This window comes from Lynx canadensis, chromosome B1 (genome assembly GCF_007474595.2).
Source record: "Lynx canadensis isolate LIC74 chromosome B1, mLynCan4.pri.v2, whole genome shotgun sequence".
Classification (NCBI taxonomy): domain Eukaryota; kingdom Metazoa; phylum Chordata; class Mammalia; order Carnivora; family Felidae; genus Lynx; species Lynx canadensis.
This window is the reverse complement of record NC_044306.2, coordinates 113,848,508-113,867,211: the sequence shown is the minus strand read 5'-3', so window position 1 is coordinate 113,867,211 and position 18,704 is coordinate 113,848,508. Positions and strand designations below refer to the sequence as shown.

The 18,704-nt window shown below is 36.5% G+C and overlaps 1 protein-coding gene across 1 annotated transcript; it reads left to right on the top strand.

The window, feature by feature from the left end:
• The first annotated feature begins 163 nt into the window (after positions 1-163).
• RRH (retinal pigment epithelium-derived rhodopsin homolog) lies at positions 164-18,421 on the top strand. Its single transcript, XM_030313265.1, has 7 exons — positions 164-2,195; positions 7,941-8,131; positions 9,792-9,891; positions 10,582-10,735; positions 11,620-11,788; positions 16,138-16,316; positions 17,748-18,421. The coding sequence occupies exons 1-7, from the start codon at positions 2,090-2,092 to the stop codon at positions 17,860-17,862; spliced, it is 1,014 nt and encodes a 337-aa protein (XP_030169125.1). The 5' UTR covers positions 164-2,089; the 3' UTR covers positions 17,863-18,421.
• The last annotated feature ends 283 nt before the right edge of the window (positions 18,422-18,704 follow it).

Below are 18,704 nucleotides of genomic sequence, written 5' to 3'. Positions count from 1 at the left end.
TCAAAAATTTTTTTTAACATTTATTTATTTTTGAGAGGCAGAGAGAGACCGAGCACAAGTGGGGGAGGGGCAGAGAGAGAAGGAGACACAGAATCTGAAGCAGGCTCCAGGCTCTGAGCTGTCAGCACAGAGCCCGATGTGGGGCTCGAACTCACAAACCATGAGATCATGACCTGAGCTGAAGTTGGACACTTAACTCACTGAGCCACTCAGGTGCCCTGTATATAGCTAATCTTTAAAACAGTAGGTGAGTAGAACAGTACTTTAACATTATTTATAATTAACACCTCTTTTCAAAATCTTTGCCTTTTGTATATGAGAACATTAGCACCCTTTATTGCATTTCACTTTTGTACATAAGTGATACATAAGAGTTCTAAGCCTCATCCCAGTATAGCTTCTCTGCATCAGTCATGAAGCATGAAAAAGTAGTTTGTACTTACCACACTCAAACTATAAAGCTTTTATCTACAGCAGATAAATTCGGAATTGTTTTTTCTTCAGTTCTTACAAATGAAATTTAAATGGATGCCAAAACTAGGTATAATCCCTTATAGAAAAGAAAATGAATATGAACCTATGAACCAAAGAAAGCTCAATTTGTTTTATTCTGCATACTGAATGCAAAAAACAAGCAACCCAAAGCCAACCCTTAAAACCCAATAACCCAGAGTTTTTTTTAAAAAGGAGAATTCGTCTTATGTGTTAGTTGCTTTACGGTCATTTGAAAATATTTTGATCTTGGAATACTGACGAGATTCACTCAGAGTATGGATAACTCTTTGGAGCATTAGTTTACATTTATAAAAATTGAGTACGGGTACCTGTAAGATCTGGGACAGATCAACCGCCCTTCATTTTCTACATAGCTGGGAGAATTAAGGCAAAGGATTATGTTGGGTCCTTTCCTGCTGTGCCATTCCAAGTTATAAAATTAAATTCAGTGGGTAAATATAGCCCTCTAGTGGTTCTATTATATGCTTACACTGTTAACTTTGGTGCATCTAGCATTTCTCTGAAGTTACTGATTTAAAAGAAATATTGCAAAGAATCAAATTTTAGTAATATTACATGACAGAAAGAGTATGGGGAGGGGGGAAGTGGTAGGAATGTTTTATTCTAACAATTTTCATGCTAGATTATAACCCATTTCTGTAACCTACTTTTTGGGTTGTTAACAAGAGTCCAAAATACTAGAATTGTCCTGTATTTCTTAAGATGAATGACTGAATCCAGATACTTTGCTGATATATTCTGTGACTTTTATTATTAGATAATTACTTGTGCATACCAAAGCATAGGGTAAATTAAGTGAGGTGGATTGTAAAATAAACTATATCAATGCTATGAAATATAAGCTATTAATAGGTTAGACTTAGGTTTATTGAGCTGGAATTTATGATCTGGCTTTAGGGGAAAATATGTTACAGAATGATTTTATATATGCATATCTACCCCTTTTTGCTTAAAAGAAAAAAAAGTGGGAGAAACCTCAAATCCTAGTATGAATATATATTAGAGAAGATGTACACCAAAAAATATTACTACTACCTTTAGGGGAGTGAGATTTGGAAGGATGGAGGGAGACTACTTCTTTATGTCTGATTATTCAAATGGTTCTGGAAAAAGAAACTGAAATGGAAAAACTCGAATAGCTCAACAGAAAGTAGGGTCCTTAACCTGAATAGTTTTAGGTGACCAAAGCTGGTTCTTAATTTCAGGACTGATTTCCAGCAGCAATCAGTTAAGTCAGCTCCCACACTGATTTTTGAGTATGTTCATTGTTTGAATGGGATGTGTGCACTTGATAATCTCCTTAGATACTAAGCTGATGCCCAAATTGTTTAAAATGCGTGGTGCTTGTTATTTCTCTGTATTTTGCTAATAAGCTTTTGCCTTGTTCTGGGAATTAAAATCCTTTCACTAGCCCAATTAAATTTGTTAAGGGAGGGCCTCTATGAAAAGGCCCTTCTCTGAGGTCTTTGAGTGGAAATGATTGGTTCTGAAAATTCTTCTTCATCGACTCTTAAAACATTTTATAATCATTGAACGCTCATTATGAAGGCTGTCTCAACTTCTTCCCTCCAAAATGCTAAGGAATAACTTAGACAACAGTTCAGACTCTAAAAATGAAGATGGCTCGGTCTTTTCACAGACTGAACACAATATTGTTGCAGCTTACTTGATCACAGCAGGTATGGATGTTTACTCCATTAACTGTTATTTTTCTTTCAAATGGGTGAAGAAAAACAGTTTTTCAGCATTAAGTCAGTAGAAAAAAGTATGGGATCAGAGATGTTTCAAGTCCTTTATCTTTTCTGAGTTGGGGTGCTCATGTGGGCAATAGGGATGATACTACTTGCCCCGTTTCCTGGCTGTAGAGTGAGAGATCATGGATGGAAGGATAAATGAAGGCATTGTTAAGGGTGGTTAATGCCATAAGTTATTTTGAATCCTGATAAATAATGTGACAGTGGTGAAGTGCGGTTGAGAAAAGTTTTCTATAAAATGAATAATTTTTTTAATAATCATCCGTATATTTGGTTATTACATTGTCAAATTAAGGCTTTATTGGGGAAGAGTGTGTACCATGGCAAAAAAGTATTTTTAGGTCATTTACTATTCTCACACATCCTCTGTGTCGTCTTGTCTTTGGTGGTGGAATCTAATTAAGATCCTGGAAATCTAATTAAGGTCCTGGAAAGAAAATGAAAGTTGTAAAAAAAGAGAGCAGACTGTATTGTTGTTGAAGACAAGGTGGAAATTCAGCTCATTCCCAGAATGCTGTATTGGAAAACTCTTGCACTTTGGATTTCATCCTTTAGTATCTATGCAACAGTGAGCAAATTCCCTCAGCTTTGTGTTCTTCCATTTTCTTATCTGAAAACAGGTTAAGAATAAGATACTTGTCATGATTGTTGTGAAGAGTAAAACTGAGTGACTTAAACGACACATACAGTAGATGTTGGACACATGTGTTTCTTTCTCCTCACACGCACACAGTCACTGATGTATATTGGATTAAGATAAAGGTGTTTACTGAAAAAGAGGGATGGGGGAATGACAACAGAAGTTGTCTCATCTTTTTTAGGTAGAGGTTGAATTGTATAAATTTTATACTAAGCAGTAACTTCATTTTCAACTCTATGCTCAGTAATGAGTTTTAGAAGTAACTGTACCTTGGGTTGTTATCATTTTTTGTATTGACATTTGAAAATGTTCGAATATATTCAAAAGTGGAGTGAAAAGTATAACAAATCCTATGGTACTCAGTTTATTCTTTATAATTGCTTAGTTCCCCTATAATTCACAATTACTTTAGTGTTAGAAATTATGGTTCCTCAGATAATTTTTGTAAATTTTAGTACTATGCTAGCTTGTTCATTTGAATACCTCTGTATAATAAGTACTGACTGGACAAGTTCTAGTTTCTTTTTGATTTTTTTTTTTTTTTTTGTGGTTGAAACAATATGAGAAAACAATATGCTAATTAAAGAGAAAATCGTCACAATTACATAGAAATACTTGGTATACAAACCTTTGGTTTAGTTAGTTTTTTGTAGATGATCAAGAAAAGCTATCTTTTTTGATCTGTTTACAAACAATAGCATACAAAGACAATTTCTTGTTAAGAAATTGTTCTCTTTGGTTCTTGTGCTCATAGCAGTAACAATAATAGCAATCTTACTACAACTACAAAGATGACCACCACTACCAACTACCGCTACTGTTATTTGAATTTTTGCACTATTCTAAATAATTACTCATATAGAATAATTCATCCTTATACTAAGTCAGTCAGTGACTTAGTTTTATCTTCCCTGTTTATACAAAGTGTTTAAGTAACTTGCCCAACACACAAATCTACTAAGTAGCTACACCAGGATTTGAAGTCAGACATTTTGGTTCTAGAGCCCTCACATCTAACCTCAAAAGTCATTGTTTTCTTAATTTTAAAAGTTTTAATTTTTAAAATTCATTTATTTATTTTGAGAGAGAGGAAGAGCACACGTGGGAGCTGAGGAGGGACAGAGAGAGAGAGAGAGAGAATCCCAAACAGGCTCCGGGCTGTCAGTGCAGAGCCCAATGCAGGGCTTGAACCCACAAACCGTGAGATCATGACCTGAGCTGAAATCAAGTATTGGACAATTAACTGATTGAGCCACCGAGGTGCCCCCAAGGGTCAGTTTTATTAAGGAATATGATGAGTATGTGTTATTTGGTTGTGGTTTTCGGATAAACTGAAGGGAGCATATCTAACCTCTTCATGCTTCTGTTGAAAGATTTATTGTTCTTTAGGTCCCCTAATTTAATAAAACCTACTCATCTTTCCAAACCCAAACCAAAAAAGCTATGAGAATAAAACATTTATTTCATTTGTTATTTTTACCAAGAACTTATTTAGATTTTTTGTTTTTAATTTTTTCTTTTTTAAAAAAAATTATTTTCAGAGAAAATGCACATGGATGGGGGGGGGGCAGAGAGAGAACGGGTGAGAGAGAATCCCAAGTAGGCTCCATGCTGTCAGTGCAGAGCCCAACACAGGGCTTGAACCCACAAACCATGAGATCACAACCTGAGCTGAAATCAAGAGTTGGATGCACAACTGACTCAGCCACCCAGGTTCTTTCGTTTTTAATTTTCAATTTAATATTTCCCTTATAAACTTTTATCAACTTGAGCACTGTCTCTTAATCCAGGTAAGGCTGGGAGGCAAGAGGGCATGGTAAATTAAAGATATGAAATAAATTCATTATGAATGAGTTGTAAAGTGAAGGGCAAGAGATACTAGGCTGCAGAGGAGGTTGTGTATCAGGTAATGAAGAATCACCTAAGTCATAAGGGTGATGAGTCATTGAATAATGTGATTCCACTTGCATTTTAGAAATGTGCTATGTATTAGTAGCTAAGAGTCCACATAGGAGCCCCTGTGTGATTAAGATTAAGAAGGATCCTGAGGAGGGACAAGTGGCAATGGGGATAGAAAGAAATAGACACACTCAAGAGCCAAAAGTTAGAATTGATGGTTGGGTGTGGCAATTGAAGGAGAAGGAGAGGGGATATCAAAGATGACAAGGTTTCTGTTTGGGGCTCCTGGTTAGATGGTGAAGCTATTCACCAAGATAGGAAAACACCTGGGGAGGAATAGGTTTGAGGCAGGAGGAGAAAAGTCTCTGGGTTCAGTTTGAGAGATGTCCAGTAAAAAGCTGGACACGTGGGTTTGAATTTTATGAGATTGATCTGGAAAGGATCAGCATATAGACTTGGATATGTATGAAATCACTCAAGATTATGTACTGAATGTGAAAAGAAAGGGTCTGGTACAGAAACTTGGACAATGCACATATTTAATAAGAGAGATGGAGAAATAAAGGCCAGGTATAGATTAAGTAAGATCTACCAAAGAGATTGAAAGAAAGCCACAGAAGCCAAGGGGGAATTAATGTAGACTGAACTATTAAATGATCTATTATTATCTACTCCTTAGAAAATATCCTCAGTTTGAGAAATAGAGCAGAGAGCTTGAGATAGCTGCTGAGCAAATAAAGGGCCAACTTGTTTACCGCATATCCCCCATTATATCTAAGACCTCCCCAGAATAGTTAACTCTATTCTGGCTGTGTACTTGGTAGGCAACAACTTACTGTACTATGTTTTATCTGAACTTTTAAAACATCAAATTTATAATTAGTTTAGAAAGATTCTTCGATTCATTACTTTTTGCAGTATTTCTTGTATGCATGCTATAATACTTGATGCAAAAAATAGAGCCAAAGAGCGGGCCCTTGGCTGGCTCATTGGGCACAGCATGTTGCCTTTGATCTCAGGGTTGTGAGTTCCAGCTCCACGTTGGGTGTAGAGATAACTTAAAAATAAAATCTTAAGGGGTGCATTGGGTGGCTTAGTTGGTTAAGCGTCCAACTTCGGCTCAGGTCATGATCTTGCAGTTCGTGGGTTCAAGCCCCATGGTGGGCTCTGTGCTGACAGCTCGGAGCCCAGAACCTGCTGCAAATTCTGTCTCCTTCTCCCTCTGCCCCTCCGCCGCTTGCACTCTGTCTCTCTCAAAAATAAACAAAATTTTTTTAAATCTTAAAAAAATAAAAATAGAGCCAAAGAATCATCAAATTTGCTATCACTATGCCTTACTTATGCTTTGCAGGAATAATAGAAATGGAACAATATGAATTTTAGTTGTGGTCTGTTTATTAAATAAATCTATATGCCACATACTCATAGAACACAGGAGTCGTTAGGAGCCTGAAATCTAGATGGGAAGACTAGGAATATATAAACGTTAAAGAATATATCAATCACATAAGATTAATAATATATAATCTAAGCAAGCACTTTGGGAATTTAGAGAAGAGAGTATACTGTGGGTAGGAGAAGGCCCTAGGGCAGAACTGGGCTTGAATAGAACTTTGAAGGATAGGTAGCATTTGATTGAATAGGTACAGGAAAAAAGTACGTTGTTCCAAGTGGAAGAAATTGGAGTCAAAATTTACAACAAGCCTTGTGTATTTGATAAATAACTAGAATGGAGGGCTTGTTTTGACAAGTGAGGAAATTTGCTTAAAGAAAGTGAAAACCAATTAAGGCAAAAACTGGAATATCAGGTTGGGACATGTGGGCTTTTATCCTACAGCCAGTGGAGAGTATTGAAAGTTCTGAGAAGAAACATTAATTCTATGTTGTAGCAAGCTTATTCTGCCCCAGCAAGGAAAGGAAAGAATGGGAATCTGGAAGCTTAGCGTGACAGGATGCTAAAAGGAAGTTTTGGATGAGGGTGCCAAGAAGTTCTTCCCCAGCTGATACTTTTGTGTGTTGGTGCTTGAAACCTTCCCTCATTAGAATTGCTGGGGACTGCGCACCAGTTGTACTCTTCATAGTGGTGAATACAACTCTGTATTGTTGCTTACCCCTCTTTTAGCCCCCAGGAATCTGGTAATGGCTCTAGCCTCTCTCAGCCAAAATCTACTTCCCCATCCCCATGTTAGGACCTGGTATGACCCACATCTGGGATATTTACACATCCTTTGCAGCATGTAGGTTGTTAATTGGGCTAACATACATGTCTGGTCCACTCAACAATATTGCTTATTGTATATTAATACACGGCCATTCTGATTATGAAGTTCAGTCATCTATCTACCTGAGTCCAGCCTGTTCCAGGGCATTGACAACAATGAGTTTTGGGACCTGCAAGGCTAAGAATCAGATCCTAGTTTGTGGAAATTTGACTAGCGTGTTATCACCTGTGAAGCTTCTCAATGTACTTAAAAGCCAGCTTGACTTCCTTTTTGGATAGGCAAACCTTACAGTGTGCATTCTACAGATGTGTGTGAGTGAGTGTGTGTGTTGGATGAAGACCTTTGATTTGAACATGATGAATTTCAAGAAATATTGGAACAATCATCTGATCTTATACATGATAGATCCCTAATAAATGTTTAATGACAATGAGTTGAAGGAAAAGGGATATGGAACTGGAGCATGGGTCAGGGCTGGAACGAGACAGAAGAGCTGTTAGGACAGAATCATAGTTGAGGCTCGAGAAAGGAAACTTGAGAGAGAGAAAGCTTCAGGCCTCAGGAAGGAGGAGGAGGAAGTTAGACTGCCAAAAAAGATAGTATGGTCATACATATATCTTAAAAATCAGTAGGGGTGGTATTATGAAAGATAAAGGAGCAATTTCAAGGGGAGAGTGATTAACCAGCCTTCAGTGCTAGTTATGCAATTGGTAAATTCTTTGTTATTTTATTATTTCTATTGCACAAAAGGCTGTGAAGATATTACAGTTTTAAGAACAGTTGAAGCTCCACAAATGAATGAATTAAAATGGATTTGCTATTTGAAGGGGCTTAAATATTTAATTTTGATACTACTTTTAAATACTCAAATTAAAAAAAGTGGTTTTTTTTTTTTGTATGTGTTCTCAGGTATGATAAGTATTCTCAGCAACATAATAGTTCTGGGTATCTTCATTAAGTACAAGGAACTTCGGACTCCCACAAATGCAATTATCATTAACCTGGCTGTTACTGACATAGGGGTCAGTAGCATTGGATATCCCATGTCTGCAGCTTCAGATCTGTATGGAAGTTGGAAATTTGGATATGCAGGATGTCAGGTATTGGAGATCCTTTGGAATGAAAGGAAAATAAAATAGATTATAAATTTAAATGTCTAAAAAAATTCCCACAGGTTTCAATCAAATAAGATCACATAGGATAATAGATAAAGCGCTCTTACTGAAAAGAACTTCAGGAGTGACTGGGAAATATATTCTTTAATAAGAGAAATGACCTTGGTAGCAATTATTATGTTTTCGAAATTTCCCCAACACAAAGGAAAAAACAAAAAAATTAGCATTCAGCTAGAGAAGAAAAGTAAAAATTTCCATATTCAAAAAGAAATATACTATTTTCATTTGAAACAATAAAATATTTAATGACAATATCGTAATATCTAAGTAATACAGTTAAGCTATCAGGTTTTTTCCCCTATGGAAAGTCCTCCAATGGAGTTGCTATTAATTATATCTACTATTAATTTCACTGGCAAGAAAATATGTAAATATTAATTTTCATATCCTAGTAGTCAGACATGACTTTTGGCCTGATTTTTAAAATCAGTTTACTATTTTAAAAAGTTTACTATTTTAAAAATTATAAAATAGAGAATACAGTGTAATAGAGAATAATGAATACTCATGTGTGTACCACCTAGTTTTGTCAGATCTTTCTTAAGGTTTTGCAATATGTGCTTCAGGTTGTTTTGCTTTTTAAAGATATAAAACTTGAAAAATACTGTTGAAGGCCATTGAGCACCATATCCAATCATATTTCCTTCTTTCCCATGAATGTTTTTCTATCTTAGTACATATTTAGGTGTGCATAAACTAAACTGCATGGATATTTTAAATTCTGTATAAATGATGTATTGTTTGTGTTATACAATCTTCATGTTTTTGAGGTTTATCCATGTTGTTGGATGTACTCAATTTAACTGCTACATGATATTCCATTTTATGAACATACCCAAATGTACTTATTTTTCTGTTATTGAGTATTTATCCCCCATGTTCTTCTTTCACCAACAAGGCTTCAATGAACATTCTTATTCATGTCTCCTACAATATGTGAGAGTTTCTTTAAATATATTTCTCAGGAGAGGGTTGTAGAGAATATTCATCTTCAACTTCACTAGATGTGCCCAAATTGCTCTCCAAAATGGGTATGCCAATTAGGAGAACTTCTATGATTCCACATTCTCCCTAATGCTTGGGACTGTCAGACTTCTAATTTTTTTTTTCATCATTTTTATGTGTCTAAATGGTATCTTACAATTTGCACTTCTTTGAATACATATTGTGGTTTACATCTTATGTCATAAATATTCAGATTCCCTCTTGTGTGAATCACTCATTTTTCTGTTTGTCTTTTTCCCCTTGTTGAATTGTCTACCTTGTAAACACTAGTATTTTGTTGGTTATATGCATTGTACCTAATTTATAGTTTGTTTTTTACTGTTAATAGAATATGTTGTATAGAAGTATTACTTTAAGTCTTAAAATTTTAAGTTTATTTTAATTAGTGAAGTCCTAAAGCACTTTCCATAAATGCCTTTAATAAGCCAGTTACAATATGACAATGGAAAATGTATTTTAAAATTATTAAAATAAAAAACATTCAATGTATCTAAAATATATTCTAACACTGGAATAAAAATGTAAATATCTCTTGGGAGGGCATGTAGAATAGTGGGTTCTTTCCGATTTTGATTTTTAGATTTATGCTGGGTTGAATATCTTTTTTGGAATGGCAAGTATTGGATTACTCACTGTTGTGGCTATGGATCGATACCTGACCATCTGCAGTCCTAACTCAGGTATAGCACTTCTCTCAACTTTCTCAACGGAAGGTACTTCCTGCCTAAGTACCACTTAACACACATTTACTTTAAAACATAAATGTAAAAAAAAAAACCCATATATATACACACACACATATGTATGTATATATACATATACATATACATATACATGTTATATATGTGTGTGTGTTTGTGTATGTATACATATACACACATGCATATATGTGTGTGTGTGTGTGTAATGAGTTGTAATCATGGTCAGTCTTATTTGTCTGAGAATCCTTGTTCAAAAGTTTCCATGATTTCCTATTATAATTAGAATAAAATCCAAATTTCATAGCACAGCCTCCAAGGATCTGTGTGGTCTGGCCCCTGGCTATCTTTCCAGCTTTGGCTAGGGCATCTCACTTTGGAGTACTGGACAAGGCCTTTCCCACTTGGGGATCTTTGTAAATGCTGTTTCCCTAGGCCTGGAAAGTGTTTCTCCCTGCTTGTCCTCTGGCTGACCCTTTTTATCATTCAGGTTTTGGCTTAAATGCCATTTTCTTTTCTGAATATAAATTCACATAGATAGGCCTCTGAATGAATTAAAGTGTTTTGCAAAGAATCTACTTGACAACAAATTTGAATAGTTCGTAAAAAGAAAGTGGAGGTATGAATTCATCACTGGCAAATGATGCTAATATTTCATCTGTTTGTTAATAGGAAGAAGAATGACCACCAACACTTACATCAGCATGATTCTGGGGGCCTGGCTCAATGGTCTCTTTTGGGCTTTGATGCCTATCATAGGGTGGGCTAGTTATGCCCCAGATCCTACTGGGGCTACTTGTACCATAAACTGGAGGAAAAATGATGTGTAAGAGACACATTTACACTTTATAATCAAATACTTCTAATGCAGACATTTTCTCACCATTTCAAATTTAAGGTCAGGTCAAATGTTTTCCAATCAGAGTGTGGCAAAGGGCTTCCTTGGTGGTGACATGTGAATCCAGCATTGAATTACTCTTGTTTGCAAGTAAAGGCCATCCAGCTCCCTTGTTCCCCTTACCCTTTTACATCCTCTCCCGTGGCACCAAAGTGGGCACAGAAGCACCCTTTCGGTATTTGTAACTCAGAGATAGAATCCAAAAGGGAAAAGGGAGTGTTAATATCACTAGACAGCATGCAGCTCCGCGGGAAGCCCAGGCTGAGTCCCTACTATCTTTTCAAGATGGTCTGGTGATAAAGCTGAAATTACACAGCAAAAGCAGTCACTGTAAGGATTCACTTGTTTGTTAGTTTTGCTTCTCTGTATTTACCAGGAAAAAGAGGGTAACTTCGTTTATTAAAGAAAACGAAAGACTACTCAGAAAAACAAGTAGAAAATTTCTGAATCTAAATTTAAGATTTTTCTGTAAAGGGGCAATAGTAAATATTTTTATGCTTTACAGACAAGACTGTCTCTGTTATAATTGTTCAAGCCTGCCTGTGAAAGCAGCCATAGATAGTATATAAATGAATGTAGTTCCAATAACACTTAATTTACAAAGACGGATGACAAGGCTGGGTGTGGCCTGTAGGCTACACTTTGCCAACTCCTAGTCTAAAGGAATTAGTTAAATATCCTTCCTAAGCTATTTAATAGTACAGTGACTGTTTAACAGTGCTAGTATTATTTTTAATATTGTCCTATTTCCTTTGCCCTATTTAGCACTTTAAACAAGTAGTGATTTAATGATTCCGTTTTCTTGTTTTCAGATCTTTTGTTTCTTTCACGATGACAGTTATTGCGATAAATTTTATTGTACCCTTGACAGTGATGTTTTACTGTTATTACCATGTCACTCAAACCATTAAATGTCATGATACTAGTAACTGCACTGGATACCTCAACAGAGATTGGTCAAATCAGGTAGATGTGACAAAGGTAAGATTAAAATCCTTAAAATGTTTTTGCAATGGAGCTTTTACACATATGTGGTTTATATTATAATCACCTCTCCCCAACACCTGATTCTTATTCCCTGGCTCTTTTTCTTGTTTGCCTTCATATTTCTTTCTTTCTTTTAATGTTTATTCATTTTTTGAGAGAGACAGAGAGAGACAGAGAGAGGCAGAGCGTGAGTGGTGGAGGGGCAGAGAGAGGGACACAGAGAATCCAAAGCAGGCTCCAGGCTCTGAGCTGTCAGCACAGAGCCCCACGTGGGGTTTCGAACCCATGAACCATTTGATCATGACCTGAGCTGAAGTCAGATGCTTAACCGACTGAGCCCCCAGGCGCCCCTGCCTCCATATTTCTAAATGATGTGTTTATCTGCTGTTTTGGATATTTTTATTTGCTATTACTCTTGATTTCCCACTATGGACAATGAGAATTTAGCTCTCTTATATCATCTTTCCCACTCCTCTACCCCAACCTTTTTTCCTCATCTTGTCAGTATAATGTTAATATTTGGTTACATTATTTTACATTATCCTAACTACCTAAATTTTGTTTAGTGCAGACCTCTGTAAGGTTCTGTGATTTGTATTTTTTTAAACAAATTTTTTTTCTTTTGGGGTTAATAATTCATTCCTTTCTTTCTTCCTCCCTCCTCCTCTCTGTCCCCTCTTCTTCTCCCCATCTGTCCTACCCTTCCCACCACCATAGTTATGGTTACTGTTCTGTATACCTATTGCCAATTCATCTCTTAACTCCCTACCAGAAGTGCCAATCTCCTCTCAATATTTTCAAATGCATCAGAGATTAATTGACTTTATCCTTTTTTTTTTTTTTGGAACAGTCCCTCCTGGCACTTCCAAGTGTCCCGCTCTATACTGGCCCTTCTCTAAGAACAACTGCCAGCATCCTCAGATCTCTTTATCACCAACTGGGAATGCCTTTGGCCTCTTTCCTGGGTTGAATCACCTGTTTTCTGGCTTGCGTATCTTCCTTTTTCTTGGTTACTCTCTCATTTGGTGGAACACATTCTCAAGTAGATTTCTGAGATTATAGGGAGGTATATTTTTTAAAGATTTTGTTGCCTGAAAAATGTCTTAATTCTATGATTATATTTGACTGTTTGCCTTGTATGGAATTTTAAGTAGAAAACGATTTTCAAAGAGTTTTGAAAGCATTGCCCTATAGCTTCCCAGCTTCTGGTGTTGCTATTACGAAGGCTGACAGCATGCTTGTGACAGTCCCTTTGTAGTGATCTATGCATTCTCTCTGGAAGCTTGCAGGATCATTTCTGTGTCTCCAATTTTCTGGAATTTCATGCAGATGTGCCTTGATGGGGCTCTTTATTCACCATGTGCTGGGTACTTGGTGAGTTCTTTCAATATGAAGACTCAGGTCCTCCCCTTCTGGGAGACTTCTTGTATTATTTCTCTGGCGATTTCCTCTCTCTGTTTTGTTTTTCCTGTTCTCTTTTTCTGGAAGTCCTTTTTTTTTTTTTTTTTTAATATTAAATTTCCTGGATTTACCTTCCAATTTTCTTAAATTTTCTCTCCTATGTTGTCTCTGTCTTGGGCTTTGTTTCCGTTTGTTTCTTTCTGAGAGATTTCCTCAACCATGTCTATGTCTGGGGTTGGGTGAGAAAAATGAGGCTCAAGACTTGGGTGCAAAATTTAATCAGGCACCACGAAACTCAGTAATCCCCCCCCCCAACACACAAAGTAGTTAATGTATTTTTATTATTTTTTTAATGCTTATTTATTTTTGAGACAGAGACACACAGTGAGTGTGGGGGAGGTGTACAGAGGGAGACACGGAATCCCAAGCAAGCTCCAGGCTCCAAGCTGTCAGCACAGAGCCTGACACGGGGCTCGAACTCACCAACCGTGAGATCGTGACCTGAGCCGAAGTCCGATGCTTAACTGACTGAGCCACCCAGGTGCTCCAGTTAATGTAGCATTTAAAAAAAAAAATCAAAATTAATGTCAGAAACTCACTGAACAAAATATAAAATTTTAAATAAAGATAGGATCTCACCCTGCCCTTGCATGACTCACCTCAGTACCCCAATCCTGGCTAATCACATTGTTCAACTTTTCTATTGCATTTTAAAAATTCTCCTCTTTCTTTTATAGATAGGGCATAGGAGAAAGCCCATTTTTATAGATAAAAAGAATTAGTTTACACCCTCTACTCCTTTTCAATAGCCCCCTCTTCTTGGTTTATGGATATGTATCTTCTCTCATTTCTGTTCATCACATATTTTTTGTTTCCCCTGAATTTCTGCATCATTTTTTGGTATCTTTTTAAAAAAAAGAATTATCATTGAAGTATAGTTGGCATACAATGTTATATTAGTTTCAGGTGTACAACATAGTGATTCAATGATTCTCTACATGATACAATGTTCACCACAATAATTGTAGTTACTATCTGTCACCATTAAATGTCATTATAATATTATTGACTATGTTCCCTATGCAGTACTTTCACCTCTATGACTTATTTTATAACTGGAAGTTTGTACCTCTTAATTCTCCTCACCTATTTTACTCATCCCCTATGTTCCTCCCCTCTGGCAACCACGCTTTCCGTATTGATGAGTCTATTTCTGTCTGTCTGTTTGTTCATTTGGTTTTGTTTCTTAGATTCCACATATAGGTGGAATCATATGGTATTTGTCTTTCTCTGTCTGACTTATTTCACTTAGCATAATATAATACCCTCTGGGTCCATCCATGTTGCAAATGGCAAAGTTTCATTCTTTCTATGGGTAAGTGATATTCCATTGTGGGGTGTGTGTGTGTGTGTGTGTGTGTGTGTGTGTATGTACATATATATGTATATAATTTATATATATACATTAGATAGATACACACACACACACACACACACCATTTTTGTCTCTGCCTGTCAGTTTGTTTCCTCAATATCTGGTGGTCAGCGACTGTCTCCTGCATATTTAAAAGTGATACACTAAAAAGCTGATTGTGAGCTCTGGACATGCTCCTCCCTGGGATGTTTCCTTGGGGGGAATTTCTGACACTCTGTATCTCCAGGTATTTTCTTCTGGGCTGGTCAGTTCCCAAGGAGATTCTTTCATGTTCCTTAGTGGGAAGCACAAGTCTGTTTCCCAGATTCTCATGGCTCAGAGCAGGGAGGGGACAGACAGCATGCAGCACCCCTCTTTCTTACAGTGCTCCAGCTCTCTGCTAAGCCCAAGATCCTATAGTTTCCTACCTCTTAGACTGAAGCTCTGGGATTCTTCTGGGGAGAGGATGGGGCAGTTGCATGGTGGAATGGTAAGGGGATTCAGAAGTTTGTCTGTTTTTGCAGATTTCAATGAGTTCTGCTATTTTAAGTTCCATGTGCTGCCCTACATTCAGAGCTAGCTGTTACCTCCAAATCCAGGGACTTTCTGAAGTTCTGCGTAATGGATTAGTCTCTATTTCATGTTCCCTCACTGATGGTACTTTTAAAAGTTTTTTAAATTTATTTTTAAATTATTCTTGTGTCTGATAAATAATTTGCTGCTTGCCCAATGGTTATTCAGTTTTAATTTTTACAAGGCTATTGTATAATCTGTGATTCTCAGGCCTTAAGGGTTTAGATCTTTTTAAACCTCTTTCTATCATTTTAGTGGACAATCAATAAGGAACAATGTAAAAATTATATTTTTTTATATAAAGGAGATGCAAGGGAGCTGCGTTACAAAACTATCTGCACTGTACATCTATGTGGAGCTTCCGTATTACAATACAGTGAACTCAATATAGGACTTTGGTCTTTTCAAGATTGAACTTAGAAAGTGAGAAGGTTAGTTTTTAGATTAGCAAATAATGAGAGTGAGAGGAAAAAGCACAATGCCAGCAGTCCATAGCACAATTACTAGAAATGGGTTAAGAGTGGGTTTTCATGTGCCTTTCATCAAAGCCAGCTTTTGTATTCTTCCTTTCCCAGATAAAGAGGACATCCTTTACATCTGTATAACATTCTACTCATTTAACAAGTTCTTGTTATCATAGAGGACTTCAGGCACATAAGCAAAGTACGATGAGGTTTGGAAAAATTCAGTTTTTGGGGTGCCTGGGTGGCTCAGCCAGTTTAGCATCCGACTTCAGCTCAGGTCACGATCTGACAGTTCGTGAGTTTGAACCCCACATCAGGTTCTGTGCTGATGGCTTGGAGCCTGGAGCCTGTTTCAGATTCTCTGTCTTCTTTCTCTCTCCCTCTCTCTCTGCCCCTTTCCTGTTCTCTCTCTCTCAAAAATAAACATTAAAAAATTAAAAAATTTCAATATTTTAGATATTGGGTTTGCCAAATATTGATTTATTTTACAGATGTCTGTGATAATGATATTTATGTTTCTGGTGGCATGGTCCCCTTATTCCATCGTGTGCTTATGGGCTTCTTTTGGTGACCCAAAGAAGATCCCTCCCTCAATGGCCATCATAGCTCCACTATTTGCAAAATCTTCTACATTCTACAATCCCTGTATTTATGTGGTTGCTAATAAAAAGTAAGTAATGTCTAAAATGCTTTAAAAAAAACAGATATAGAAAGAATGCTAAAAAAAAATTTAGGGGGGTTGGAGAGTGACAGAAATTCACTTCAAACTAGTGTAAAAATTATTTGGCTCATGCAACTGGAGAAGCATCTAGGCCCTTAAATGCCTAGAGCTCCAGTTCTGTGAGAGCCTCTTCCCACATGGAGGTGAGATGATCACAGCAACACAAGACCCAAGTTCTACCATCTAAGCTTTTCCAAACTCGAGTTTCATCTCAGACAGCTCCCTGATTGAAAAGCTGCTGGAAAGTTGTTAGTGGGCTCAGCTTAGTTCTCGTGGTTACCCCACCCAAAATACATGGAATTGATTTTCCAAAGAAAAGAGTGGTTCTATTACCAGAAAAGGGACAAGGTGAAGAAGACAACGTTGAACTCCGTAAGTGGGTAGCATAGTTGTATATTAGAACAGAAGACATTCAGATGCAAGAGAAAAACCCGGTGCTAAAATAAAAGGACTTCAGGGGTGGGTAGTCATTCAGGATAATAAAGAATCCCCCACTCTCCCCTCTCCCCCCTTGTTGGGACTCAGCAATATTTCCTCTGTGAAGCTTAGATTATTTTATTTCCTGTTACTGCAGAAAGGTGGAATAACTAATTTATTGTCCTTAAATATTTGATAAGAAAAATCTCAGTAGAGGTCAGGTAATTTGATCCTGGAATGCCAGCGATGCTTCTGTTAAACTTACATTATTTAGGCACATGTTTGGTAGAGCAGCTTTAGCTACAGGAATACAGGGAAACATAAAAACTTTTAAGAGCAAACAGACCACATAAGAATAACGAACACATTTTTATTTATTTTGAGAGAAAGGGTGCACATGCATGCATAAGTTAGCAGGGGAAAGTCAGAGAAAGAATCTCAAGTAGGCTTCTCGCTGTCAGCGTTGAGCCTGATGCAGGGCTTTATTTCACGAACTGTGAGATCACGACTTGAGCTGAAATCAAGAGTCAGAGGTTTAACTGACTGAGCCACCCAGGCGCCCCAAGAACACATTTTAAATTCAGAGCCTATTGGTAGTTCTTTTGGAAAGATTAGTCATTTTCAAGCTCCCCTTAATTTCAACTGGCCTTTGTTAAGAAGAACAAATGCATGAAACACACATCCTTGGTTCAAGTAAACTGTAATTGACATTAGAAGTGTCATCTTAAACAGGCATAATTATTGATTTGTATTAAATGCCTTCAATATTTATAATCAGTGGTGTAAAACTGGTCTTTAACTGTACCATATACCTTATACATTTATGAGTGCTTTTAAAGTTGGAGGCAGAAATTTATTTGGAGATGTCAATTAGCAGTAGAGGCATCTTAGCCATATTTGAAAATGCTTTAATAGTTCCAAATCATTATAGGATAATGCCAGATTTCCCCTTTTTTACTGTAGATTTCGGAAGGCGATGTTTGCCATGTTCAAATGTGAGAATCACCAACCTATGCCCGTGACAAGTATTTTACCAATGGATGTATCTCAAAACCCACTGACTTCTGGAAGAAAGTGAAATAAGAGGAAAAGCACACAGTATCAAAAATTTTTTATTTACTTTTTTCTCCAATGGTTTAGTTTTATTTTAAATATGATCGTGCTTAGATCAGATACATAGATTATTGTCCTATTAGACCCTAAATGCCTCAAGTGTTTCTCCTATTTCTTCTATTTGTGGGATGGCTACTGTAGTGAATGTTTCTTTATGCCCTTTATGTAAACTTATGTCCATCTCCTTTGATGAAGCTAGGCACATGAGATTAAGGCCCATTCTATTTCTCCCAATCATGGCATTCATTACACTGTATCAATGACCAAGTAACTTGCCTGGGTCCTCCTTAGACTAGAAGTAGCCATTTTAATATTGAAATAAATTAACAATAATAAATAGTCTTCAGTAAGTAAATTACAGAAATGAGTTGTTGGATGTTCCTAGATGGAACTAGATGGAAAACATTTTTAGCATTTCACTCTTTTAAAATTTTAATGCAAATATTAACATACTACTTAACAAAAATAATCAAATGAATATTAAACATTTGCTTCTAAATCACATTAGTTGATGCACATATTTACTTTATATAGCAATATAATCTCTGTATATTATTATGTATTCTGCATTTTCAATTAACATTTTTCTGTATATATATTTCCATATATTTGCCACTACACTTAATTTAATCAGAGTGGGTTTTTTGTGTTTTGTTCTTTTGTTCCTATTTTGTCTGAAATTTACTTCATAGTGGCAAGAACACAGCATGCAATCTACCCTTTCAACCAGTTTTTAAGTGTACAATATAGTATTGGTAACTGTGACTACAGTATTGCACAGCAGATCTGTAGAACTTATTGTCTTCC

Excerpts from the sequence above, each read along its gene's own strand:
- RRH (XM_030313265.1), top strand. The coding sequence starts at position 2,090 with ATGCTAAGGAATAACTTAGACAACAGTTCAGACTCTAAAAATGAAGAT. Across the intron at positions 10,736-11,619 it reads AACTGGAGGAAAAATGATGT|ATCTTTTGTTTCTTTCACGA; the intron begins GTAAGAGACACA and ends TCTTGTTTTCAG. Across the intron at positions 11,789-16,137 it reads ATCAGGTAGATGTGACAAAG|ATGTCTGTGATAATGATATT; the intron begins GTAAGATTAAAA and ends TTTATTTTACAG.